This window comes from Poecilia reticulata, chromosome 7 (assembly GCF_904066995.2).
Source record: "Poecilia reticulata chromosome 7, P_reticulata-male-v2, whole genome shotgun sequence".
Taxonomy (NCBI): Eukaryota; Metazoa; Chordata; class Actinopteri; order Cyprinodontiformes; family Poeciliidae; genus Poecilia; species Poecilia reticulata.
Window position 1 is genome coordinate 30,766,775 of NC_088836.1, and position 26,785 is coordinate 30,793,559.

Sequence of the window (26,785 nt, forward strand, 5' to 3'; positions counted from 1 at the left end):
GCAAAGGTCAGAATTCAACACACCCACAGGTGGGGTTTGTGGACCCACCGCTTTCTCCTCACCGTCTGTTAAAACTCTACATGCTTGACTCTTTAATAGTCACCTTGGCTTGTGCTTCAGTCTGGGCCGGCTCCACCTGTTTGGCCGAGTCATTGTGCAGCTGTGCATTGTAGTCTGGGAGGGGTCCCGCCTGGACCTGCAACAGGAGAATCACGGGGCAATTAGGAAGACAGCACATGCCCCACAGGCCATTAGATACACACAAAACAATGAGACGGTTCAGTTTGGTAACTGTAGGAACAAAATGAGACACGGGTGACTCGCCCCAGATTCATCACTGTGTCAGGGAATTCAGACAACTCGTCTGTGATTACGTTTGATTTATGGTGCGTGATTTTACAATAATTAACACACTTCTCACTCAAGAAACACTATTAGTTGCCACAACTGCACAGATGATGGTAATACACTGCTCTACATTACGATGTCACTCCAAATCCGTCCAAGCACCAAACGGAGGCTTAGAACCAATCAAAGTGAGGATGTGCCTTAACTTCCTCCAGCTGAACAGAAACAAAACTTATGTTACTAACTTTGGACCTAAAGAGGAACGGTCTACAGTCAGCACAGCTTCAGTTATTACAAATACAAACTAAAGATCAGGCCTGAAATCTGGGAGCAGTGATGGACTCTGACCTGAGCCCTCAGAGCCACATAAAGACAGTTACAAAGTCGGCCTTCTGTCACCTGAAGAACATCTCCAGATTCAAAGAATTAATGTCCCAGCAAGATCTAGAGAAACTCATGTGTTTATCTTTAGTTGCGCTGATTACTGCATCAGTGCCTAAAAGGTCAATCAGACAGCTAGAGGTCATTCTCTGGATCCCTGCAGATCAGAGAATAGACCTTAAAATGCTTCTGTACTGAACGGCTTAGTACTAAAATACATTTGCTGCTGTTGTATCAACCTTCCAGACCTCTCAGGTCGTCTGGTTCTGGTCTGATTTACTTTCCAGAACCAGAACCAAACATGGAGAAGTAGCATTCAGCTTCTACGCACCATAAATCTGGAAAAAGTCAGTGTTTCTGCAAAATTGCAGAAACACTGACTTTCTTTAAATCAAGACTAAAAAGGCACCTGTTTTTTTATTTTGGTTGTATATTTGATAATGAATTTGAGTATTTGACGAGATGTAATGTTTATTGCTCGTTTCAGAATTGATGACTGTGTTATGTTTTTGTGATGTAAAGGACTTTCAGCTGCCCTGCGGATGAAATCTCCCGACTTGACTTCATTCAGGTTAAATATTTTTTGAGGTAGAAATAAGTAAAAATGTAAAAACTTTATGCACCAATAGATATTCAGGAATGACAGGTGAGCATCTTCCACACCTGAGGATATCAAATCTAGTACAGAAATACAGAGGAAATCATTTCAGTTCAAATTCAAATACCTGCAATTAACACGTCAAGTTTTTCTTTTGCATTTTCCGTGAAAGTTGTTGCGTGGATCTGTGGTCTGAGCTACCTGGTAGTGAGTGGTGGGATGGTTGGGCAGCTTCTGCTGGAAGAGCTCACAGAGCGCGCGGTTCTGTCTCTCCAGGTCAAACACCAACATCTTCAGCTTGATGCACTCCTCCCGCAGATCCTGCTCAGAGTCGGATCACAGCGACTTTTTGTTTAATCCAGGGGTCAAAGGGCAGAGATTCAAGACAAACTGAAGTTTGGCATTACCTTCTGATTAAGCAGAGCTTGGACCACATGATTGGCCACCTGTCAACGGAGCAGAAAGCCATCACAGAGTTACACGTTTGGGCGCCGCGCTTTCCGAACGATTCATTCCCGACATGGACTCACCTCATCTAAGCAACGCTCATAAGCTTCCCTCTGGCTCTCATTCGCCAACATCAGAGCAGAGTTCTCCGCCTGCAAATAGACGAGCAACGGGGGAAAGTCAGATGTTTAAAGAGAAACACCAAAACTACTGGACGAGACGATGGCGGTGGGCAGTTATAGCATCAATTATCATTTATCATGATATCTTGATTTACTGTCATCACAATAAACTCCAACTAACTCTAAACCCCCCAAAATGTCCGAATTGTTAATTTAACAATTTTATTCCCAGTTTGTTCAATAAAAGTAACAATACATTTGAAAATATGATTAAATGCAGTTATGATACAGTATTTAATTATATAAATTACACTTCTTTATCTGTCAAGTGTCTTTAAAAAGAAGCAAAAAATTGTTCTTATTGTCACTTTCATCATCACAATAATACTAGAAATTATGGTAAAACTACGTCCCTGTCACCCACCTCTACAAGAAGATGATTTGTCAGGAAAAAACAAAATATTTATAAACATACCAATGTAAAAACGTTTGTTTTCTCATCCCCTCTAGGGGGCGCCACAGCAGATCATCCGACTCCAACATCCTCGTCTGGTTCTGTGTATAAGAGTCTTATTAACTCACCTCCAGCTCTCGGAGTCGGTCCATGAGCTCGCTGCTGTTGTCCTCCAGGTAGGACTCCACGTCTCCTTCCTCGCCCTCCTCTTCCTCAGAACCAAAGTCCTCATCACACGTTCTCTGTTCCGCCTCATCCGACATTGTTCTCATCTGCAACAAAGAGAGGGATTCTGCTGCCATCTTTATGCTAAACTACAGGGAAAGCTACTTTTGGACATGAGCAAACAAAAGCAAAATACAGTCAAATAAAGACTAAAGTGTTCAGTAGGATAGAGACTATTTCCGAGGTGTGAGAATAAACTAGTCTTGAATTTCTAAGCTTTGTTCTGTGCAGCAAAAGCTTTTTGACATTTTAAACTAAGCATGATTAGCATTTAAGCTAAGTAAGCTACTGTTTGGATCCTCCAGGCCAGCAGAGGGCACCAAGGATTGCTCCAACTCTCTCTCCCTCTCTCACACACACAAACAAGTGAAAGCTTCAAATTTGTAGTTAAAAGTGTAACTAAATTCCCTGTGAAAGCAAAACGCTGCCCAAAGCCAAATTTAGAAAAAAATTCCACCAAAAGTGGGCGTGGCCAAGATACACTGAGGGGCGTGACTAAGTGTGGGGATGTGTTCAGGTCAAAAGTGACCAACTTAGCATTTTTGTCACTATATTTAGAAAATTGAAGATACTTCTAGCAAATTTTTTTTTTCAAAAAGTGGGAAATCTGGAGACTTTTCTCATTTCACTCCATGTGCAAATGAATCACATGTGTAAAGCTGAGAAACTTTATCAATGTGTCTGAATGAGAGTCTTTGCACCAGAACGGGACTGTGAGGTAGACATGAACCAAGCTGTACCGTTTGCAACCAATAGGAAAATTCCACTGCAGTAGCCAAGATTCAACCCATAGAGGGCAGCACTGAGACGGCTTAAGGCCAAATATCACACAATTAAACAAATTTTCACAAAAATGTCACAATTTGTACAGAAATACAAAAACAGCACCTTCTAAGTACCAGTTTAGATAATTTAATGCAAAAAAGTTGATTTGGGGTTTTGTTACTCTGTAATAATAAAGCCATTTTTAAATTTTGTTTTAAATTGGCCAATTTATTTTGCATTTACGATCTACTAGTGGTCGTTCGGAGTTACCTCCTCAAAGTGTGAGTGGCTTAGAGTCATAAATCTGTTTTTTCTGCAGTTGTGTATACACTGAAATCACATTTCAAAGAAACTAATTGTAAATAAATCTTGATGAATTTCATTTTACAGTTGCCCAGAAACAAAACCAATTTAACTTTGTCAACAGTTTTGAAAGTTTCGTACCAGACAGGACCGTCTCTATAATCACGTAAACATTTTTAGATCACCAGATTTTAATATCAGACAAAGATAACCAGAGTAAATATAAATTGCAGGCTTCAAATGATGAAAACTGAGCCCAGACCTAATAACTGGTTGCGCCGCCCTTGGTGGGAACATCCGCCAACAAGCGTTTCTTATAACTGGTCATTATCTTTTACACCCTGCGGACGGATTTTGACCCGCGTTCCTTTGCAAAAATGTTTCAATTCATCCCCAAAGGAAGGTTTTCAGGCAGGAAATATCCATGTAAGGTCACGATGCTTCAACTCAATTGGATTCTAGGATTTAAATCCAGACTTTGACTAGGCCACAGTGTATTAGAAGTATAAATACAAGATACATTTTTGAGGATTTAATCAGGAGTAAACCGTTCTAGGGATGTTTTGGTTAGACGTCTGTGAAGCACATTCCAATAACCCAGACGAGCCAAAACAAAAGTGTGGATTCAGATTTCTATGTCAGAAGAGGAGAAAACAGGTAAAGCTGGAGACGTTTCACAAAAAAACTGAAATCAAACCAGGGATTTGACATGATTTCCAAAATGAAACCCAGGTCAAAGGTTATTCCAAAGTTTCTAACAGAAACCAATAGACTGAAGGATCTTCTTTATCGTTACAGTTATTAGTTTTATTTGTGCAAAAATAATATAATTTTAGTTTTTTTGTTGGTTTAATTGAAGAAAACTCATTCAGCTAATGGTTATCAAGAAGTTAGCCAAGACAAGAGAAGAACATAGCAAGCATTTTTGTAGCATTTTCAGAAAATAAATACAAACTTTTATCCTGAAATGAGGACGAAGGTCAACCTCGAAATATGGACAGACGGAAGAAAGGACGTATGTTTGGTTGGACATTGGGAATAATGTCCATTTTATTTTATTTTCCCCCATTTATTCAGACCTGAAACACACTTGGTTTAAAACTGATATCCAACATGGTTCTAAAGCAAAACCAGGTTGTGGAAAAACGTTTGCCGTCATCCCAGACCGGTTTATTGTTTCAAACGCTGCTGCTGTAGTAAACTTCCTCCATCATCCGTTTCCCTGAGCAAACCAAAACAGAGACTGACCAACCTGCCTCTGCTGCCGTCTCCACCGTGTAACCCGTCTAATCCACACACACACACACACACACACTGACTGTGTGCAGGGATAAGCCTTCCTGTACGTTTCCTCCACAGATCAGGCAGCACCAGCAGCGCCACGCCGCGCGGACCGGCTGCCCGAGTCCGAGCGCGCCACGCTGCAGGGCTGAGCGCCAGGCGGGGATCCAGGTGAACCTCCGAGTGAGTGTGTGTTTGAGAAAGGAAGGCGTGTCGATCCGACCGACACATCCTGAGGAGTCATTAGAGCGGATAAGACTTGCCTGGTTCAGTGGCTGGAGGCCAGGAAGAAACTGGCACAGTTACCAGTTTTCCTGACCGGTCACACAGGCTGCCATGATGAAAGCATTAAAGCAGTAGCATTGATCATTTAATGACATTAAGAGCTGAGTGCAGGTAAATCATTTGTTGTTTTATCTTCCATTAAACCTGATTTCTGCCTGGATGTTGGCCCTGAACAGTGAGCCACCCGGTTAAACCGGGTTGCATGTTCCTTCCTCACCAGGAGCACACGACGCGGTTTACTTAACCTCACTCCCACACACACTGCTGCTGTAACAATCTGGGTTAATCCTCGGATCAAACACGCTCCAAAGAAACGCTTCATTCACTCCGATCGATTCGGGTTCTTATGAACCGGCTTCAGCAAAAGCATATAAATAACTTTCCAAATTTATCCCGTTTTGTTCCAACTCTGTTTCCGTTAAATTTCATCCGTTAACTGTGTTAACATGTTAACACAGATGACTCTGCAGAAAAGTCCTTAGCCTAGCGCTGCTTTAGCCATGCTCAGATTATTCTTTTGAACCTTAATGTGATTAATGTCAACATTATCACCCTCTGCCGACACACCAGTACTTTTGTTTTTGTCCTTGATTGCAGAGAACAAGTAAATACAAATGTTTTCAGCAAAAAAAAAAAAAAAGAGGAGTGCTGGTAGTTTCCTGAAGCCATTATTTATCAACTGTCCTTTCCACTGAATCTACCCTGCTAGAACGGTAGCACTAAACCATTTACCTGGAAATATTTTGCCAAGAGGATGAAAGGAAAGCACTTCCTGTTTTTAGGATTATTGTTTAGTCATGTCAGGTTGATCTAATCAGAAGTTCATATTTCCTGCTAACAGATTTTACATCACTGAGACTTTCTCAGCATCGTCTGCGCAGAAAGAGGGAAAAACTCCTTTCCTACAACTGAAATGTCAAGTTTTTACAACATTTATGTTCTGAGGCACAAATCCAAGATGAAGCAGTCCATCTGGGCATCCTTAAAAAGTCTTTTTTTAAAAAGTCTTAAATAGGTTTAGCTAAAATCAAGACCTTAAAATGTCTTAAATTCATTTTAAAACAGTAATTTTACCTTAAATATATTAATTACAGGTCTTAAATTCTGTTGCACGTAAACATCTTAATTACTTTCTTTGACTTGAGGCAGTTGCAGCTACTGCTAACTAGCTGCTAATATACCCTTGCTAGCTAGTTAGCCAACTAGCATTTTTACCTCAATCATGGTTAAGTGCCAAGTCATCACCAATTTATGTCTTGTGTACATTTCTGTCACGGCAGAAGTCTTAAATTTCATTCATAGTGGTCTTAGAAAGTTTTAAATTAATTTAGAAAATGTAATTACGCCTTAAATACATTAATACGGGTCTTAAATTTTGTTGTGGCAGGACTATTTAATCTTTCATGTTCTTATACCCTTGCTTGCTAGCTAGCTCGCTAGCTTTTTTACGTCCAACTTGGGCAAGTGTGAATTTATCGCTAATTGATCATCTTTTGCACATTTTTGTCAGGATACAGGTATTAAATTTCAATCACAATCATCTTTAAAAGTATTGAGTTGGTAAATTCTGCAGAAATCCTGTTTTTGGTTAATTGACCAAATGTATCACTCATTGACTGATACTGGTTTGTCTTCACTACTGACTCACTTCTGTAGCGAACCCGTACGATGCTACGTGAATTCTGTTCAAAACAACTCGAGTCAAGGCTGTAGAGAGCCATATGCAGTGTGAGAAGCAGAGAGCTGCTGCCAAAAGCCACAAAAAACCCCAGAAATGTGTCAGTTTTGCTCCCCTGGCGTTTCTAAAGCTCCCCAGAAAGTGCTGCTGATACTAGGACTGACCCCAGGGCAGCATTTGGTGCAACAAAAACTCTGAAATTGGAGTTTAAGTGGATTTAAAACATGGTGGTAAAGGACCAGTTTAACCTAGAGATTATTTTTATTTTAAGAAAGTTGTTATTAAGTACTGCACAGTGGCACAGTTGGTAGAGCTGTTGCCTTGCAGCAAGAAGGTTCTGGGTTCGATTCCCGGCCTGGGGTCTTTCTGCATGGAGTTTGCATGTTCTCCCTGTGCATGGTGGGTTTTCTCCAGGTACTCCAGTTTCCTCCCACAGTCCAAAAACATGACTGTCAGGTTAATTGGCCTCTCCAAATTGCCCCTAGGTGTGAGTGTGTGTGTGCATGGTTGTGTGTCCTGTGTGTCTCTGTGTTGCCCTGCGACAGACTGGCGACCTGTCCAGGTGACCCCGCCTCTCGCCCGGAACGTTAGCTGGAGATGGGCACCAGCAACCCTCCCGACCCCACTGAGGGACAAGGGTGAAAGAAAATGGATGGATGGATGGATGGATGTTATTAAGTAGGGAAATACAGCTCAGAAAAGGTAAAGGGTAGATCATGGAACCAGAGAGCAGTAATAAATAAATTTTTCTTTTCTTTTATATATTTATCACAATGCAGATCTTAAATTTCATTCCCTATAATCTTTAAAAAGTCTTACATTTGAGTTGAAACATGTAGAAACCCTGATTAAAAGCATTGGGTTTGGTTTGCTGCCGAGGCCAAAGAGAAGCAAATATCAAGCAAGATGAAGAAAACAAAAATTCATTTGGACTTATGGTTTCTCCATAACGACATCCTAAATGTTCTGCATCCGAGCTTCTTATGACTAAAACCAAACAAAATATTCCAAATATTAAATGCAAACCCCCATAAAAACACAACACACTACAACGCATAATGGTCAAATGTTCATCGGCTTTCAGAGCCGTCAGAAGAAATGAGCAGAGACCCTCCAGGCATCGAGTAACAGGAGCTGTTTGCAAAGTGTTTACTGGAAGATTATTGAACATGGCCGACAGTGAGCCCTGACGGACCGACCTGAGCAGCAGCATCTGAAGCTCCGGCTGTTTATCGAGCCGGGATTGACTCAACACAGTCACATCTGCCCGTATAATGGAGGCCTGATCAATGGAGCCCATCTAAGAACGGAAGCAGATCTTCACCGGCCGGCCGACCCTGGATGCAGGAACGATACGAGCGGTTATAAATACCGGCTTCTCTCCTCGCTAATGCACATCAAAGCTCCGGGCGGCAACGACCGAGACGCGTGCACGGTCCTCTGTGTGCACGTGGAAATTACAGCGTAGAGCAAAAGACAACAAAAGTGGGGCTAAATATACACATGAACATTTGGCACTGAGTTCCACTGATGTGGTTTTGTCTCAGGGGAACGAAGACAGATGAAGCTGCGTTTTTATTCAGGCACAAATCAGCAGTTCAATCATAAAATACTAAAAAACTGTGTTAGCTTAAGCTAGCATGTTTCAGCTGTTTGACTGAATTGAGTTATTTTACTTGCGGCCTGGTCTTTTCAAAACAAACATGTCAGCCATATTGTTTTAAAAACCGTAAACACAGGATCGGTTTCAGGAAAGTTTTCATCCACAGAAACCTGCTGGCATAAACCACTGAGCATTGTTTGAAACCAGAGGTGTCCAAAGTGCGGCCCGGGGGCCATTTGTGGCCCGTGGATTGATTTTGTGCGACCCCAACGCAGATGGTGACTTTTACTGAAAAGTTAACTTTGCTGCACCAAAATCAGCTTTTATGTAATTTATTAAAACTTGGTTAAACATTAGCAAGTGCTTTGAGAGAAAAACCTTGTTTTCACACCGATAGTAAATTTGTTCAATTAAGTTTTTTTTTTAATACTGTAAATATGGGAGATATACATATCGTTACTCTGCTGTTGTTCTTTTTTTCTGTCCGTTAACGTGTAAAATTAAACAAAAATGTCTTAAATTTAAAATAAAAAAAGATTTTACCGATGAAAACTCACTGAAAAATAAAAAAATTATGCAAAAGTATAAAATAAAAATGATGAAAATGTTATATTTACATTAAAATAGTAATTAGCATTTTTTAAAAGTAAAATTAAAAGACAAAAACAAAAATAAAATTGAAAAAAATGCAGGAAAATAATAATGAACCCTCCCTCCAAAGAAAATCCTAAAAAATTAAATAAAAAAAATAAACTTTTATCTTAAAGATGACTGTGCAAATTCTATTTAAATCCAATTAAAAAATAATTTTAAATGAAATTTAAAATGTAAAAATCTGAGCTGTGTGGGCTGCAGACTGAAAGCTGCAATTGATCACCACTGATTATGTATTTTTTATTTAATTATATAAAATCTGTTTAGATGTAATCCGTCTAATTTTAACCTGTTTTTCTTTTTGCCTTCCTTGTGCTGGACTTTGAATCGTCTCTGGCTGAAAGGTGCTACATAAATAAGCCTGCCTTGCATGTGTTTGCTTCGGGCTGCAGCGCAGATAAATCTGAGCCCAACACGGTGATGAAGATGGGGGGTTGGGCGAGGCAGAGGAGGGAGGCTACACGGCTCCTAAACTGCAGGATCGCCTTGACGATGACTGCGGTTTGGGAGGCAGCGAGCGGACTGCACACAGAGCCTCTTTGACGGGGCGGAGGAGAGGCTTGGCGGTTCCCGGCGGCGCTGCAGTGCCAGCGGGCTCCTTCCACGGAGCCGGGCTGGCAGCCGCTCAGCCGCCGGTTCTGTAACAGAGAAACCACCGGGGGAGGAATGCAAAGAGGAACAATGACACATTAGCATTCATCACAGGCCGCGTTGTGTCATGGTAGAAACTGTTGTTCCTGTCGGTGAGTAACGCGAAGGACCCGATGCGTGAATCGTAATCTCACACCGGGTGATGGAAAGAACCGAACCGCAATATCGCGAATTCATTTCCAGCCCAACAGCTAAAATAATCCTCGGAAGAACAGCAGAAGTCTGAAAAGTAGCTTCTGCAGACTATCGGATTTTTCTGCAACCCAATAATCAAACCTCTGTATTTAAATGCAGAAACCAGGCAACCTTAAATTTGAGGCATCGCTCAAATTTAAAATAAAGCTGAAATTTGAAGTCCATGTGCAACCACACCGACGAACATCAATATTACAGCCCCCGCTGCTTCACCCTGCTGTAATTTAGCTTTGGTTCGTCTGTTGTGAGGAGAAACGCAGCAAAACTGCAAAGGATTGAAAAAATATTTTGAGTGAGACGCTCAGCTGTTTTTCAAAAGCTGCTTCAAAAAGTTGTAAAAATGAAACGGCAAATTCATCTTTATTAAATCTGATCAGAGGCTGAGGTTGTGAGATATTTGCTCATGATTTTAGAAGAAACCTACCAGAATATCACTTCTTCATGAAAATGGCTCCTTTTTTATTCAAAGGAAAACTTGAAGAGTTCTCTTTAATAAGTTATAATGTTAGACGAGATACCACAAGTTTTGCTGACCAATAAATTACCCCAGAAATTATTGCGATAAATGATAATATTGTTGTTTTTAGACTATTTTCAACTTAGTTCGCACTGCAGCCTGAAGTGACTCAATTCCGATTTGTTTTGCCGGGTTCACTCTGCCAGTAAATGCTCCCTGTATGTGTTCTGCAGTGTAAACAGTCAAACGACCGGAAAGTGTCCCGCATGCGCAGTAGAGGGCGCAATAGCGTCAGCGTTCTCAGTGTTCTGCCAACCGCCATAAAAAGAAGAAGAAGAGCTCAGTGTTTGCGGAAGTAAACATGGAGGCTAACGGTGTAGCTTAGCTTATATATTGGAAGTTGTTGTCCAACCGGAGCAGCATATTAACAACTTAATCCTCATTATAGTCCGTCATGGTTCTTGTTTTTCTTCCCACTTGCGCGTTTCAGGACACAGAATAGTGAGATTTGTTGAGAATCAGTGACGTTCAGTTCGGATGAATGCGGCCTGGACGTTACGGTCGCATTTGAATCGGATACGTATCGGATATGGATCACATTCGAAAAAGAATCCGACCTGTGCTGTTCACACTGCCATGAAAAGATCAGATTCAGGTCACGTTACGTTAAAAAAAATCGGAACTGGGTCACTTCAGGCTGCACCCTAACATAACGATAATGGAATAATAAAACAAGAACACATTACCAAAGCTTAACAAACTTTAAATTCTAGAGAACATTTAAAACTGGAACTTTAAGACATTTTAAGTATACAAAATAAACAGAAACAACAAATTAAATTAATTACCAAGTCTCTGTAAACAAAATTATCCTTCAAGTAAAGAGCAAGTTGAAACCAAAACACCAGAACGAAGATTTTATCATGCAGTTTTTGGTTAAAGATGAAATAAAAGAGAAAAACGATAAACTGTGCATTTGGAAATTATTGAACTCATTTTAATTGATGATGCAATTAACTGACTTATTTCTCACTGCGACAAAAGCTGTAAAAGTACAAAAGTATTCATTTATATTAAATCTGCGATATTTGCTCCTGGACACGTCGAGGCATTTAAGTTGAACTTGGAAACTAAATTTGTCGATGTTGGAGCTTCTCTGGGTTCATTTATTAGCCAAAGTGGCTGCTGGGCTTCAGAAAACTGCAGGAATCAGTTGTTCATTTGGATTTCTGACAGGTTGGTAGAACCTTTTCTTCGTTGTGTCTCATAAATATGTTTTGAGGTTTATTGCTAATATTTTTTATGCTATAATAAAACAATTAGCCACTGGTTTTACTATGCATCAGTGTACCAAATGACCATCGACTAGGCCGACATTACCACACCAACATCTGGTAATTATCTTTAAATCTATTCATTTCCATGAACAATTATGTCGTAATCTTTCAACATTTGTAAAAAGCTGCTAGTGGTTGCTTTATATTTTCTTAAATATTGATTGAGCGTAATATTTACCATCTAAGGGAAACACAGCAAAATTGCGTTTTTGAGAAAATAGACAAAGATTTGTGCCAATTTGTAATGGAAACGTGGCTGCAGATACATATGAATCAAGCACAAATACACATAACATGTAATCACCTGGTGTGAAATAAGAGGTGCTGCAGAAGCAAAGCTGCCTGTGGGTGATTATAAAGGAGGAAGGCAGTGAAGAAGCAAGCAGATAGCAGGGAAGCTCAGAGTCTTTGTTTTGGTTTTCTAAATGCACCCTTCTCAGAAGCCCAGAGTCCATCAGACACGGCCGAGTGTAAACAAAGTGCAGCGAGGCGCCGCTCGCAACGCAAGGCTCCAATCAGAGAACAAAAAGAGCGGGATCGTGTGTTCGGCCTCCGAGCCAAGCCGGCATGTTGCGCTTTGGTTCCTCCCGAAAGTGACTCAAACAGATACCTGCAGATAACAAATGTGAGCTGCAAGAACACGCAAATACGCTGCAACATGACACGGAAGGAAGAAGCCAACCTGCTGTAAATAAATAGCCTTACTGTCCTTTAAGCAAATCACCCAGCAGCATCTGAAAGGGCTGGTTTAGCTTTTCATACGAGGGAAACCACAGAAACAGAGGGAGTTTTTCTTTTGGTTTTGGTAAAGTGCCTCTCTAACAGGAAGCCTGATGACAGAACAGACAGGAAATTCAACAGGGAAGTGGCACATTTCGATGGAAAAGGCATTAAAGCACAACTAATTTCCACACCACACAGTTGTTATTCTTTCTGTACTAAGATGTTTCCACCAAACTGTGAAAAACCAAACCAGTTTCTTCTGTATAGTTCCAGTCAATAAGCAGTCGATTTGACTGAGTTTTCACACCGTTTCCCCACATATCAGGAAGGAAGGAAGAGATGATTTATGTTAAGAGTTTGAATCAGTTCAGTTTATGTCTAAAGAACTGGTGTGAAAAAAGTTCATCTGCGTGCAAACGGACCCCAAACAGCAGCCGTGAAGTTTTGTGCAACCCCAAAACTTTTCTTTTTTTAAATGAATCAAAATCAGAGTTGTTTGAAATCAAACCATTTCAAATGATTCACATGAGTTTTTTTAATGGGTTGATTTTTAAGAATTAGTACTGGGACCTAATTTCGATTAATTTTAATTTTAATTCAGATAAAAGGATCCAAAACGGAACCATTGTTGCTCGTTTCTGGTACACCCGTAAATCTGACGCACAGGCGTCATCTGCTAACAACAACAACGATTAAAGCCTCTTCTTTTGACCCACTGGAGGCAAATTTAAATTTTTGCTTTAAAAAAAACCCAAATGGTTCTGGAAAATACTATTGTTGTGTTTAATCTGTGCTAAAAATAATTAGCATATCAGCAAATTAGCTAAATTAGCATCTCAATGCTAACATGTTGCGGCAGCACAAACGTCCCCAATGCTAATGTTAGCGTCCACAATCCAGATTTCTAAAAAAGCTTAATAAATGATCCGACTAGAGTAACACTTCATAACCTAAGTTACAGATTAAAACAAATAAATATCTTTATCGTTGAGCTCATATGTCTATTTATTCAATAATCTAGAAGCAAATTAGTTTGTTTTTTTATTGAAAATGTCAATTTATGATGCAATTCTTAAAGATCCTGCAGTTAACTTATAGTTTATTATATTAATGCTAATCAAAATAAAATATTTGCAAAGATAAGGAAATGCCATACAGAAATAAAAAGGTGATGTGGCCGACCTGTGGGTTGAGCTCCTGTTATGATTCTCCCGTCAAGCTCCTCTGTCCCCCCGACGACGACGCCACAGAGCTGAGGGACAGAAAACACCAGGAAATGTTTAAAACACAGAAAATCTCTTTTCAGTTTAGATTACCCACACAAAACTGACCTGCAGCACATTCTCTGCCAGTCCTGTATTACATTTCAAAAGTGTATTTCACATATTTTTCCAGGAATGCTGTTAAATAAATCGCTGTTAAAGGATTTGGGCCCACCTTTCCTGACAGAACTGCTCACATTCAGCTGCATTGGAGGGTTTTCAAGCATCAGTGGCGTCAATGGAATCACATTCAAGTCATGTCCTTTGTCTGTGTCGGCTCAAAACCCAGTCAGCTCAAACCCTTCCGGCTCTTTATCAGCTTTATTTTATTTGCTGTTCAGATGTGGACTTGCTTCTAAACCTTGACTTGCAGTTGATTCAGTTTGACTGAGGACTAAATTGCAACAATCGTTAAATGTTCAGCTGCTGCGGTTCACTTTCATGCGGCACTGTGGTAAACAAACCAAACCTTTTGAAAAACCAGGTCCCCCTCCTCACCTGTGGGGGCGCTGCACCAAGAACCACTGAAGAAAGCGACACAAAAACTTTTGAAGACACAGCACAACTTCCTCCTTCACCAAATGAAAACAAAAATGGAGTCAGATTTTAGCGGTTGCAGGATTTCTCTCTTTTGGTAAAAGACCACAAGGCATTTCTTTAGCTAGCGCTAGATTAGCACGTTTGTTTTTGTTCCATTTACCCAGAATGCCTTGCACTGTAGTCCACTTCCTGCTTTTGGAGCGGTCTCTGGTCCGCTTGGCGTTCATGCATGCATTCGATCCGCACCAGAGTTCACGTCACCCTAACCAGTAGGCGGACTGGAGTTGCCTTTTTTTGGTCTGCATCAGAGTTTGATTACGCGTTCACACCTCCCCAAACGAACCGGACTACCTGGAAACAAACTAGAGTTCCACTAAAGCGGATTAAAGTCACTCTTAGCCAATAGGAATGATTTCAGTTTGGTCAGTTCTGTCTATTTTGAGCCGTTTTAGGGCCTCTGTCACTTTAAATCCAAATAAGCTGCTGCTGGCCCAAACTCATCGCCAACACGAGAAAATGCCTGCAAACAGATGCAAAATTATACAACCATGCATCTTTGAAAAGCAGACGTGGAGCCTTCTGCACAGCCAACAAGAATGCAGCAAGTGGTTTCTGGATGGCAAGTCAACAACAAAACACTTGTCTTTTCCAGCAGCCATTTGTAAAGCCGGCTGAACAAATGTGCTGCCCTGTGTGACGGGCACTGCCCGTTGATTTGTGATGTTACATTCTGGAGGTTTTTGAAACAGTTCATTTGCCAAACAACAGTTTTTTTTTTTTTTTTTGTTTAAGCGTTGAACCGTTTTTAGAAGCAGTTGAAACCCAAACGGATGAACAAAAACATGCAAAATGTAAATTTTAGACGATATGTTCCCCTTAAATCTCGATCTGCAAGAGACACTGTAGATCTGTTTTGACAAAACAAAAAAAAACCTGGAGAATGTTGCAAATATACCTGCTAGACGTTTGCAGTCTGGAGCCCTGATGGAGATTAATCCAATAATGTGATAATATTACGTTAGTCTGACGTTGGCAACGTGAGCCTGACAGCCAGTGCTCATGTGGTCAGCTGAGAGAAACTAACAGCAGCAAATGTTGGTCTGTGCCAAACATGCGATCTCACTGCAGTGGAAGAAGCCTGGGCAAAGTGACAACCAGAGTAAAGATGCGAAGAACAGCAAGTGGTTTCTGGATGGTAAGAAACACTTATCTTTTCCAGCAGCCATTGTACAATGCATACAGCTGACCAAACACGCTTTCTTTAAAAAAGAAAACCAGCTGCACTCAACAGATTTTCTTCGTACTCCTGAGCTATGAACTCGTCTAGCTAGCATTTGTGTCTCAAAGATGGAAACAATGATGTGCTTCTCATCAGTGGGTGTGAAAGGAGTTATTTTTGCCGCGACCTTCCAACGCTCCACCAGCGAACAGGAAGCCGGGAGGACGGTTCTCCGTTACCCTCGGGATACGACCACATGCCCCCTACTCCTGTGTCTCGCCCTTTTCTTCAGTCTCTTCTTTCCCCCTTTCATCTGAGTCATTGTAGAGGAGCAGCGATGAATAATTCAGCTGATATGCTGTCTAAGATCACACGGGATGCACAGCGCCACACAAAGACTTCTTACAGTCTAAAGTGGGATTCCCCATCAACCTTGTTAATTAGGTCAGGAAAGGGAAAGTTCAGATTATAAGCAGGACACCCCATCTGCCACCGTGATTCCCTTTTTTGTCACATCGACACAGTTTTTTTGCGGCAACAAAAACTCCTCATTCCTAAAGGTTTCCCTATCTGAGCCTGATCCCGCAAGATCTTATCAAACGGGAATGGGATTAGAGTGTGGAGCATCTGCCAGCTCAATCTGGGTTTAAATCGAGGATCATCTGGTGTTGCTGAACTGCGCCCTGTGCACCTGGCCCGTGACCTGTGATCCGTGTCGATATCACATCGACAGTCAAATCTGACGAGTAAATACAACGATCAAAACCCAAACAGAAACAAATCGAGTCCAATATAAAATGCTGGAAGAGATTAAGTGAAAAATTACAAATCAAGGCTAAGAAAGGAAACGAAAAAAATAACATTTACTCTTTAATGCTGTGAAGAAGCTAACCTGAAACCGTTGTTGAACTTTATCAATAATTTTAAAGAAGAAAAAAAGCGAATCTCATACAAGCTCTTAAAAAGCTAGCAGTTACTTTTTTTAGGTCAACAAACACAAATCCACTGTCAATGTTAGCTTGCATGGCAACATTAGCATGAAACCATTTTAGCTTACAATCCTAGCAGAATTAGCTTATGTTCAAATGGTAAGTATTATGCTAGCATTAGCTAATATGCTAACATTAGCATGAGATGATTTTATCTTACAATCTTAGCCGAATTAGCTAAAGTTCTAATAGTATGTATGCTACTAGCATTAGCATGTTAGATAACATGTTAGGTAACACTTGGTGCTACGCTAAAAGAAAAACCAAATTTGGGGGCTACGTCCTTCAAAGGCCACACAGAAAATAAGTAACGCCGTGGAGCGCATAGAACAGGAAAAGGTATTCCAGTTCGGCAGCATCTCAGATATTTAAAACAAAAACCTGATCAATAATTATTAATGTTGACAGATATGAAACGCTTTTATTGTGATACGTTTTTCAGCCCAATTCTTCAGACCTACTTGAAGTTGACGCTGAACTTAGACACACCCCATGTAATAATACAAGGGAAAACGTTAACATTAGCTAACAAGCTAACAATAGCATGAAAGGATTTTTAGCTAACAGTAGTAGCAAAATTACTTAACATTTTAAAGGAAGATAATAATCTAACATTTGCACATATGTTACAAACACTAAGATTGCCATTTTAGAGATAACATGAAAACTAAATCTACATTTTGATTTATGTGATTAAACCATCATCACAATGTTTGTATTGATCTGCCGGAGCTTCAAGAACTTGACTGCAGAGATCTCGATCCAATGTGGGAATAAAGAATCAGAACTAGAAAACATGGCATCTAAAATATTCTTCATGACTGAGATATTGTCTCTGTGCCTCTAACAGACCACAACATATCAATAAATACAAAATTAGTAAGGGTACACTGCAAAACACAAATCTGTACCCAGGACTTTTGGTCTAGTTTCTACTGCAAATAACATTTGAAATAAGACATAGCAAACTTATAAGTAACTTTTCAGCAAGAAATAAAAGCTTGTTTTAAGTAAATAATTCCTTATTATTGATTTTAAAAAGTACTAGAGCCACTTGTAGATTTTTTTTAACTAAAACTACACAAAATATTTGGTAAGATTTTGTGTTTTTGCAGTGAAAGTGATATACAGAAGAGTTTTTCTTAATCAGAGAAGCAACTAGCCTTCAAATAATGTCTTTCTTTTAAAACCTCCTATGGTAGAAATGTTTTAGACAAGCTTATATTTTATATTAAAACAAATAAAAACAATAAATAGAAGGAGATTCAGCCGTCATCATCATCTGAAGACGAAATGTTTTGATGTAAAGGCTGAAGAAGCAGTTTGACGCCAAAAGAAGGAAAGCAGAAAGTATCAAGAGGATGGGAATAAATCAAAGGAAACTGCTGCAGCGGTGAGACGAAATGCACAAAAGCTTCTTAGATCATGTCAGCCTCACTGCAAGGGATTTGGCGCAGGAGAGACCGTCTGCGGATGTGTCAAACGCCACCTTTTCCATCTGCCAATCCGGAGATACTGAAGTTCTTGCTCTGAAAGCAAAGTGTGTGGGTGAGGAGGAGATGTAAACAAAGACTAAAACCCAAATCCTCACATGGAGGCGTCAACAAAGACAGGAGACGACTTAATTTTTCCTTCCTTTTTCCAAAAAGAGACGCAAATCTAGGTCAAAGTCGTCCATTTTTTGCAGACGTTCAAATGCAGATAAATATCAAAGAGCAGGAGTGATGTGGGGGGAGACAGAATCAGGCTGACGGGTTCCCTCTGTGCCACTTCCTGTCTCGTGTTTGGCTATAAGAACCGAGTCAAATCGGATAGCAAAGGGTGATTTTTGGGGGGATGGGGAGCGCTTCGCCTCCCAAAACGACTCGGTGGGCTGGAGCAAAAATAAATAAAAATAAAAATGAAAAAGAGCAGGAACCAGGCAGCTTTCAGGCTGCGGCGTCCGACACCCACTCAGGAGATTTATGGCACTTTGTTAGCTGCAGCCCAAACAGAACCGAGTTCAGACCAGACCTGGAAACAAACACGTCCCAGAAGTTACTGCGATAAACGATAAATATCGCTGCTTTGAGATTATGTTCGATATAATAATGTCAAACTTTAAAATCTAAAGAACTGGAACTGGAAGGCATTTAAAATATCCAAAATAAAAGAACAAAAAAAGCAACCAATAAAATGAATTATGAAGACTTTTGCCATTCAGAAAAGAGAAACAAAAAATCACACAAATAGAGATAATTGAGCTCAATTTAAGTTATAATGTGATTAATTGATTTATTCCATTAGTTCAGATGGAGTTGCAGTTCCCACACTCAGTAAACCCGACATAAACCACATATAAAATTTTAAAAAAAAGGTCACAGACATTAAAAATCTGCTTTGCTACAACAGAGAGACTGCATCGCCTCCTGCAGCTCCAGGCTCTGCTGTGCTCACCTTGCTGTCATCCAGTCAGAGCATCTGAAATCTCCCAGGCGAAAGCGAAAAGGCACCAGAAGAAGCCGGAACCAGAAGCCTCAGCTTTACATGTCTGCTCCCCGGCTGCTGCGGAGGAGGAGGAGAAAATCCCCCCCGGTCACTTTCCGAGGCCGGTTTCCTCTACGCCGGGCCTGTCCTTGTGTCTGCAGCGGCCGCCGTGTCTCCCATTGTTCCAGGGCGAGTGAGGCAGGCAGGCAGGCTTCCTCACCCCGACAGACCCAGCCTACTACAACAGCTGTGGACCAGCCCCCCACCTCTCTGCCGCTCCTCCTGCCTAGCTGCTAAACATTAACCCTGCAGCTGCTGGCTCGCTGGGGCCATAAAGAGGCGGAGATGATGGCTGGTTGGAGGCGGGGAGGAGGGGGCTGCAGAGCGGACAAAGAGACGTAACAGAGAGGGGAAATCCTACAGAACCGACGGGACTTCTGCAGGGATCCGATCTGTGGCCTAGAAAGAAAACAGGCTCTGTGCTAAGAGGATTGTCTTCCTCAATCACTTTGGCAGGAGGTGTTGCGTGTGAGGAATGTGTGACTGCATGGAGGAAAATGGAAACCACTGGAAACTCGGGATGGATTCCCAACAGGAAGCTTCACTGATACAAACCAGAGAGCTCAGGAAAACCCGGAGAAAACAAAAAGAAACTGAACTGAACCTTCAAAATCAGGTTCAAGTCAAAACCACGACTGGTTCTGTTTCCATCCGTTTCCAAAACGCCACCAGAGACACAAAGTTTCGCCGTTCGGGCTTCTTTTTAGGAACCTGAGTGGTTCATATGCCGCAGTGTCATCGGTTTACTGGAGGTAGAAAAAAGGGAGAATATTTCCAACAAAAAACTCAGAAAATTTGAGATTAATCTCTTAATTTTTCTAGTAAAAACAAGGGAACGCTCCAAAAGTTGAACATTTGTTAGAATATAATTTTGAAATTTTGTGATTAATTTCAGTAATTTTCTAGAAAAAGCGAGAAAATTTCAGAGTTCCAAAAATTGAAAATTTTGTGGGAAAATACCTCAGAAATTTTGAGATTATTCTCAGACGTTGTCTAAAAACACAAGGAATTTTTTTAGCTCTAAATTTACAAAAAATTGCGTGAAAGTATGGACAAAAGTTTTAGATTAATCTGAGAAATTTTCTAGAAAAAAAACAAGAAAATCTACAGGCTCAAATAGTCAAACATTTGTGGAAAATACCTTGGAAATTTTTTTCCATCCGTCCATCCATTTTCTTTACACCCTTGTCCCTCTGTGGGGTCGGGAGGGTTGCTGGTGCCCATCTCCAGCTAACGTTCCGGGCGAGAGGCGGGGTCACCTGGACAGGTCGCCAGTCTGTCACAGGGCAACACAGAGACACACAACCATGCACACACACACTCACACCTAGGGGCAATTTGGAGAGGCCAATTAACCTGACAGTCATGTTTTCGGACTGTGGGAGGAAACCGGAGTACCTGGAGAAAACCCACCATGCACAGGGAGAACATGGAGACTCCATGCAGAAAGACCGGGGCCGGGAATCGAACCCAGAACCTTCTTGCTGCAAGGCAACAGCTCTACCAACTGCGCCACTGTGCAGCCCCCGGAATTTTTTTTATTAAGTTAATAAAAATTCAAGAAAAAAACAAGTTTATGAAGTTCAAAATTCAAAAATGAGTGAGAAAACAAATATGAAATTTTGATCTTAATCTCAGAAATGTGACATTTATGAGCTCCAAAGTCGAAGAACCAACTCAGAAATGTTCTGCTTTTTTCCCAAAATTCAGATTTCTGACATCACAGAATTGTGACTTTTGGTTTCAGAGCAAAACCAGCTCACCGAACCACCGGTCCGAGTTCGTCTTCCAGCATCACGACAGAATGCGAAGAGCAAACAGAAACAGAAAGTCCAGACCAGACTGTGTGAAAACAGTCGTGATTTCTGCAGCAGCAGCAGCTTCACGCGGTTCATCCGTCCAGGTTTTCTCCCTCCCTGCCCGTGTGACTCATCTGCTGTCCTTGCTAATGAAGCCACATCATCCCTGTAGACATACCAGACGAGCTCAGCAGAGTCTGATAACAGAAAAGCTGCAACAGCAACAGCTAGAGAAGGAAAACATGAGATTCAGGAGGACAAACAACCGAGCCGCTCCAAGGGCGTCTGCAGGTCATTTCAGGGTGATTTGTAAACCAAAGAGGCTTCGAGTAATGAATTCCTCCCGCACACTGCAAAAACACTGAATTTAACCAATGATTTTCGTTGAGTTTGCGGCGCAAAAATGCTAGTATAGCTAATTAAGACAAAACTAACTTCTAGATATAGGAGCTTTTTTAAGTCAATAATTGTTTCATCTTGATTAAAAAACATAATTTCGCTTATACAGGAAGTCGTCCTTACAAAGTTTTGCTGTGTTTTTGCAGTGCAGAATTCTGCTTTCAGCTTTTTCAAAAGCAGATCCGTACGATTTGAATGCTTTTTGCATTATTTTGACCCGAATGCAGCAGACAGAAAGATCTGACCTGAATCGACTCAACCCGTAAAGCTCACTTCCTACACGGTGAAAATCCGGCGCCCCGGGGCGCCAACATGGCGGCCGCACGGCTCAAACGAGTCGCTCGGATCTCGGGACACCCCCGTTTGGCGAGGACTGAGCTGCCCCAGATTCGCGGAGGAATTACAGCTTTCGTGTCTGAAATCAGAGCGGTGGGGAGGGGCGGCTTTGTTTTCCCACCAAGACGAGCGTTGATGAATCCCATACGGAAAAAAATAATCGGTTTAATCGATTCAACAGGAAGCGTTTCAGGATTTATCGCCTTATTACTGGAACATGTTTTACAAGCTACAGACAGAACAAATGTCATTTATTTATTAGTTACTTTTGGTAGTGAGCTTGAATATTTCTGACATTTGTTCTAAGGAACAAATAAATCCAGTCTCTACGTCATTCAAGCTCCACATTGCAGGATTTGTCTCCTGCTGCACTGCAAAAACACAAAATCCTCCCAATTATCTTTTTGCCTAGTTTCAAGTGCAAATATCTTAGAATACTTAAGATAAAAGTAACTTCTAAGCTAGTTTTCTTGGATTTCAAGTCTTTAGGTCCAATGCAGGAAAAAATGCACCAAAAATCTTTTAATCTCAGAAGTTTCTGAGTCTGAAAAGTCAAAAAATGTGCTAGAAAAAAACTGAAGTGTAGAAACGAATCTCAGAATTTCGAAAATTTTACATTTTTGACTTTTGAAAATATTTCCATGATTTTTGAGGCTAATCTAAACATTTTTGAACTCAGAACATCTTTTAGGACACTGCTAAGATTTAAAAGTCAAAAAAATGTTGGATACTTGAAGCTCAGAAATTCCTTTTGTTTTCTAGAAATTTTTTTAGATGAATTTAAAAAATTTCAGAGATTTTTTCTCTTGCCAATTTCTAACTTTTGAAACTCAGAAATTCACTTATTTTTTTCTGGAAACTTTTAGAGGTTTTTGGCAAAAACTATGGGATTTGACACACTTTTGATTTCTAGTGTGCAAATTTACACTAGAAAATAGGTAAAAAATTAAATACTTGCCAAAATTTTTTGGGCTTTTAAACTCAAATTTTCTTTTTTTTTTTTTTTTTAAATTTCTGAGATTCATTTCAAAATATCCATGTTTTCTCAAAATTGACTTTTGAAATGCAGAAATGTCCAATTAAGCTCAAAATTCCAGAAAATCTTTTCTTCAAACTGATATTTTCTTGTTTTTTCTAGAATATTCCAGAATTTGTTTGGTGGAAATTCAGCCGCCGGCACTAGAAACTAAACCAAAAACCCTTGAAGTCGTGCAGCTGGTTGTGAATCTGCATGTCATTTGCTGAATGAAGAACTTTCAGCAGATTGTCGTTTCTCCGCTGCGTCAGAGACGAACTTCTGTATGAACTGAATGGGACGTTGAGCGAAACGTTTCCCCAACATGAGAGTCGCATGCCGCCCTGCAGCCGACGCCGGCGAAGGACTCCAAACATAAAAGCCTTTTATTGTCGCCCTGAGAGGAGAACCTCCAGCTAGAAACGGAGGCGGTGTGAGGAAGTGAAGGGTGACCACATGAATCCTACAGGAAGGAAGTTTACTGCAGGCCGACCCGCATGGCGGCATGTGACGGCCTCCGGCTGCCATGGAAACAACATGGAGGACAGCAGCGCCGCCACGCCGCCGCCGCCGCGCAGAGCTTCATGACCAGAAAAGACACAAGACGCATGATTAACGAATAAATATTGATTAGTGATCAACCGGAGAGATTAAGGAAAACGGAGAATAAAAGTTTTTAACACATGGCCAGAAAATAAAATAAAAATAGATAAAGTCGATTTTTAGTTTTCAAAATGGATGTTCATTGAAGATTGAAGAGGATTTTACTTCCTCCCTTCTTTCCTCATCCATTTCTTTTTTCTTTCCTTCCCTCATCTCCTTTATTCTTTCCCTCATCTCATTCATTCCTTCCTTCCTTCCTTCCTTCCTTCCTTCCTTCCTTCCTTCCTTCCTTCCTTCCTTCCTTCCTTCCTTCCTTCCTTCCTTCCTTCCTTCCTTCCTTCCTTCCTTCCTTCCTTCCTTCCTTCCTCACCTCCCTCCCTCCCTTCCCTCATCTCCTCCCTTCCTTCCTTCCTTCCTTCCTTCCTTCCTTCCTTCCCATCATCTCCTTCCTTCCATCTCCTCATCTCCTTCCTTCATCTCCTCCCTCCCTCCCTTCCTTCCTTCCTTCCCTCATCTCCTCCCTCTCTTCCTTCCTTCCCTCCCTCATCTCCTCCCTCCCTCCCTCCCTCCCTTCCTTCCCTCATCTCCTCCCTCCCTTCCTTCCTTCCTTCCCTCATCTCCTCCCTCCCTTCCTTCCTTCCCTCCCTCATCTCCTTCCTCCCTCCCTCCCTCACATTTTATGAACTAGAAGGCCGTCATTTCCTCTCATATCGTAACATGGAGATCAGATTTTCTTCTTCTTCTGTGTTTTTTACGACGCCGCTCTTTTACTTTATCTGAGCCCCTAATGCTTCTGAGGTGGAGCAGCAGAGAAAGCCAACCTCTGCAGCCAAGCTACAAACTATGAACAAGCAATTTCAGTTTGCGAATCATTTTATGGATCCACTGAGAAAGAGAGACGACAGACCAGCTAAAATAAAAACAAACTTCAATCGGCGCTCGCAGAGACGGATCCGTCAGCAGACGTTCGAAGAATGGAGCGAAGTGTTTGCACCGCCGCTGTAAATCAGAGTCTGGGCTGCAAACAGTCACCGACTGAAGGACAGTTTAATGCGGAGGAATGCGCGCAGCTCCGACAGAGGATGCAGAACTAATCCACCTCCAGAAATGCGACACCGGGATGAGCAGCGGCGGCCGCAGCCGGTCCCACGAACCCCCCAGTGCAGCCGAAGGAGGCCCAGCGTTCATCTGCACTGAAGCCTCCACTTCCTGCGAACGCATCAGGAAGTCGGGCCAGAAAATGGCCGACACAGGTGGCACAAAACGAATCGTCGTCTTTCCTGAGAGAGTGTCAGATGTTAGTGCTGATGCTGGTGGTTTCGGCTTTTATTTAAACATTTCTGATGTGGGATTAGAAAGTAAAGACGAGAAAACAAACGATCTCCAGCAGGCGGTCTTCTTGCTCATCATGTCTTTTACATGTTATTTACGGAAAACGGCAGCAAAAAACATCCAAATCCAGGTGAGAAAACATGTTCAGAACTGCAAAAACACAAAATTTACCAAGTATTTTCATTTGGTTTCTAGTGAAAATATCTTCGCAGACTTGAAAAAGAAAAAACTAACTAATGAAACGTTTCAGCCAGATATGGGAGCTTGTTTAAAGTATTTATTAATAGTGATTTTAAAGGTGTGCTGTGGTGGCGCAGGGGTTAAGCACATCCCACATATGGAGGCCTCAGTCCTTGACGCGGCTGTCGCAGGTTCGATTCCCGGCCTGGTGACCTTTGCCGCATGTCTTCCCCCTCTTGTTATCCACCTTCCTGTCAACTAACTATCAAATAAAGGCCACTAGAGCTAATAAAAAAAAAAAAGTGATTTTAAAAACTACTAGTCTCACTGGCAGATTATAAAATGAAAAAAAAATAATCTCATTTTAAGTAAATTTAAAATCAATATAAAGGTATTTACTCAAAACAAGCTCAAAATATCTTGCTGAAAACTTACTTTTGTCTTTTTTCAAGTTTACCAAGATATTTGCACTAAAAATCAGAGCAAAAATACGTTGCAACATTTGGTGTTTTTGCAGTGTACTTGTCCGATCTGTTGGATAAAGAGCCTCGTAAAGTGGCTGGTTGCAGAAACGCATCATATCCGACTTTGGCAGGAATCTAAACAGTGATGTTGAGTGAGAAGTCTGTGCCGTTTCGTTCCGGTGATCACAGAAGCCCGTTAATAAAAGCCACTCGCTGCGAAGCTCGTTGAATAAATCTGGTCTCAGATCAGCGCAGGACGCCGCTGCCGCCTTCCAGCCCGACATCCAGGCTTCCTGCCAGGGGAACAACTGCACTCCGTCCTCCTCCTCACCACATTTCCACATGTTGGCAAGGGTTTTTACTCCAGATACCTCAGCGACGGTGAGGTGACCTTTGACACGCCTGGAAAACATATTACAACAACAAGCCGGTGAGTCCGGGTCACAGCCGGTCCAATGTGAGAGTCTCCCTCCCTGCAACCAGCAGGACCAGATGCGAGCAGAACCGTCCTGCTATTTTTGTTCTCCATTTAACCCAGTTTTCCCACTATAGACACCGGTGGTTTAAAGATAATTTTAGCTGCTGAAGCAACCTTGGACTTAAAACTAAACAGCGAGAGTCTGAATTTAACATCTACAATTTGCATTTTAATGCATGACTTTCAAAGCTGAATGTGTGGGCGTATCAAGTGTTCGTTTACAGAAATAGTTGAATTTATCTGCTTCTTCATGAAAAACATGCTCATCTGTCATTACTTGTTTATAACTATTCAAAAGGGCACATAGTGTCATTTTATATCAAGCAGCTATGTTGGTTTAAGTTGCCATAAAAACGCTGTAAATATCAAATATTACTAAAAAGAAGTTTGACTTTGTAATTTAACGAGAAGTCATCACTACATCTCTTTTAAAAAATTCCTGAAGTTTATGTTGCATCATCGTTCTACCCTAAAAAAAAAAAAAAAAAGAAAGAAGTTGGTGTTGCATTTACTGAGTTAAATTCAACTATAAATTCAACTGTTGAATTTATAGTATGTATGTATGTTTACATGTCTTAATAAGAGGGAGTTAATGCGTCTGCAGGTAGTACAAAACTCTGCTGCACGCCTGCTCACCTGCACCCACAGGAGGGAACATATCACACCCATCCTCAAAGGCTTGCACTGGCTGCCTGTGTCTTATAGGATGCACTACAAAATCCTGATACTGACTTTCAGAGCTCTTCATGGACAGACGCCAGACTACATTAAGAACCTCATACAGCCTTATGTTTCGACTAGGAGCCTCAGGTCGTCGAATTTGAACTTGTTGACGGTTCCTCGGACCTTTTTTAAGACTCGTGGAGACAGATCTTTTAAAGCTGTGGCGCCCCGCCTATGGAATGAGCTGCCTTGCACCATTCGATCTCTACATTGCATAGACACTTTCAGGAAACAACTTAAGACCCACTTTTTTAATCTTGCTTTTTAGTGAACTACTGTGTTTTATTGTTTGTATGTTGTTTTTAATTTGTTTTATTTTTTATACTTTGTGCAGCACTTTGTGATCCTGGTCTGTGAAAAGTGCTATAGAAATAAAGCTTACTTACTTACAACTAAATCAGAAATTTCTGAAA

General features: G+C 41.1%; 1 protein-coding gene across 5 annotated transcripts in view; it reads right to left on the reverse strand.

The window, feature by feature from the left end:
* nckap5l (NCK-associated protein 5-like) overlaps window positions 1-26,785 on the reverse strand; it is a 49,426-nt gene that overhangs the window by 9,311 nt on the left and 13,330 nt on the right. The window contains exons 1-7 of one of the 5 annotated variants that reach the window (XM_008414654.3): window positions 18,954-19,640; window positions 13,690-13,759; window positions 2,479-2,622; window positions 1,858-1,926; window positions 1,735-1,773; window positions 1,529-1,648; window positions 104-196 (exon numbers count right to left, since the gene is read on the reverse strand). In XM_008414654.3, coding sequence (XP_008412876.2) covers window positions 104-196; window positions 1,529-1,648; window positions 1,735-1,773; window positions 1,858-1,926; window positions 2,479-2,622 — 465 coding nt within the window. In that variant the 5' untranslated portion in view covers window positions 13,690-13,759; window positions 18,954-19,640. Of the gene's footprint in view, window positions 1-103; window positions 197-1,528; window positions 1,649-1,734; window positions 1,774-1,857; window positions 1,927-2,478; window positions 3,507-13,689; window positions 13,760-13,944; window positions 14,272-18,953; window positions 19,641-26,785 lie in introns of those variants that run through there. The other 4 variants (XM_008414655.3, XM_008414653.3, XM_081609302.1 and 1 more) reach the window with 4 other exon arrangements.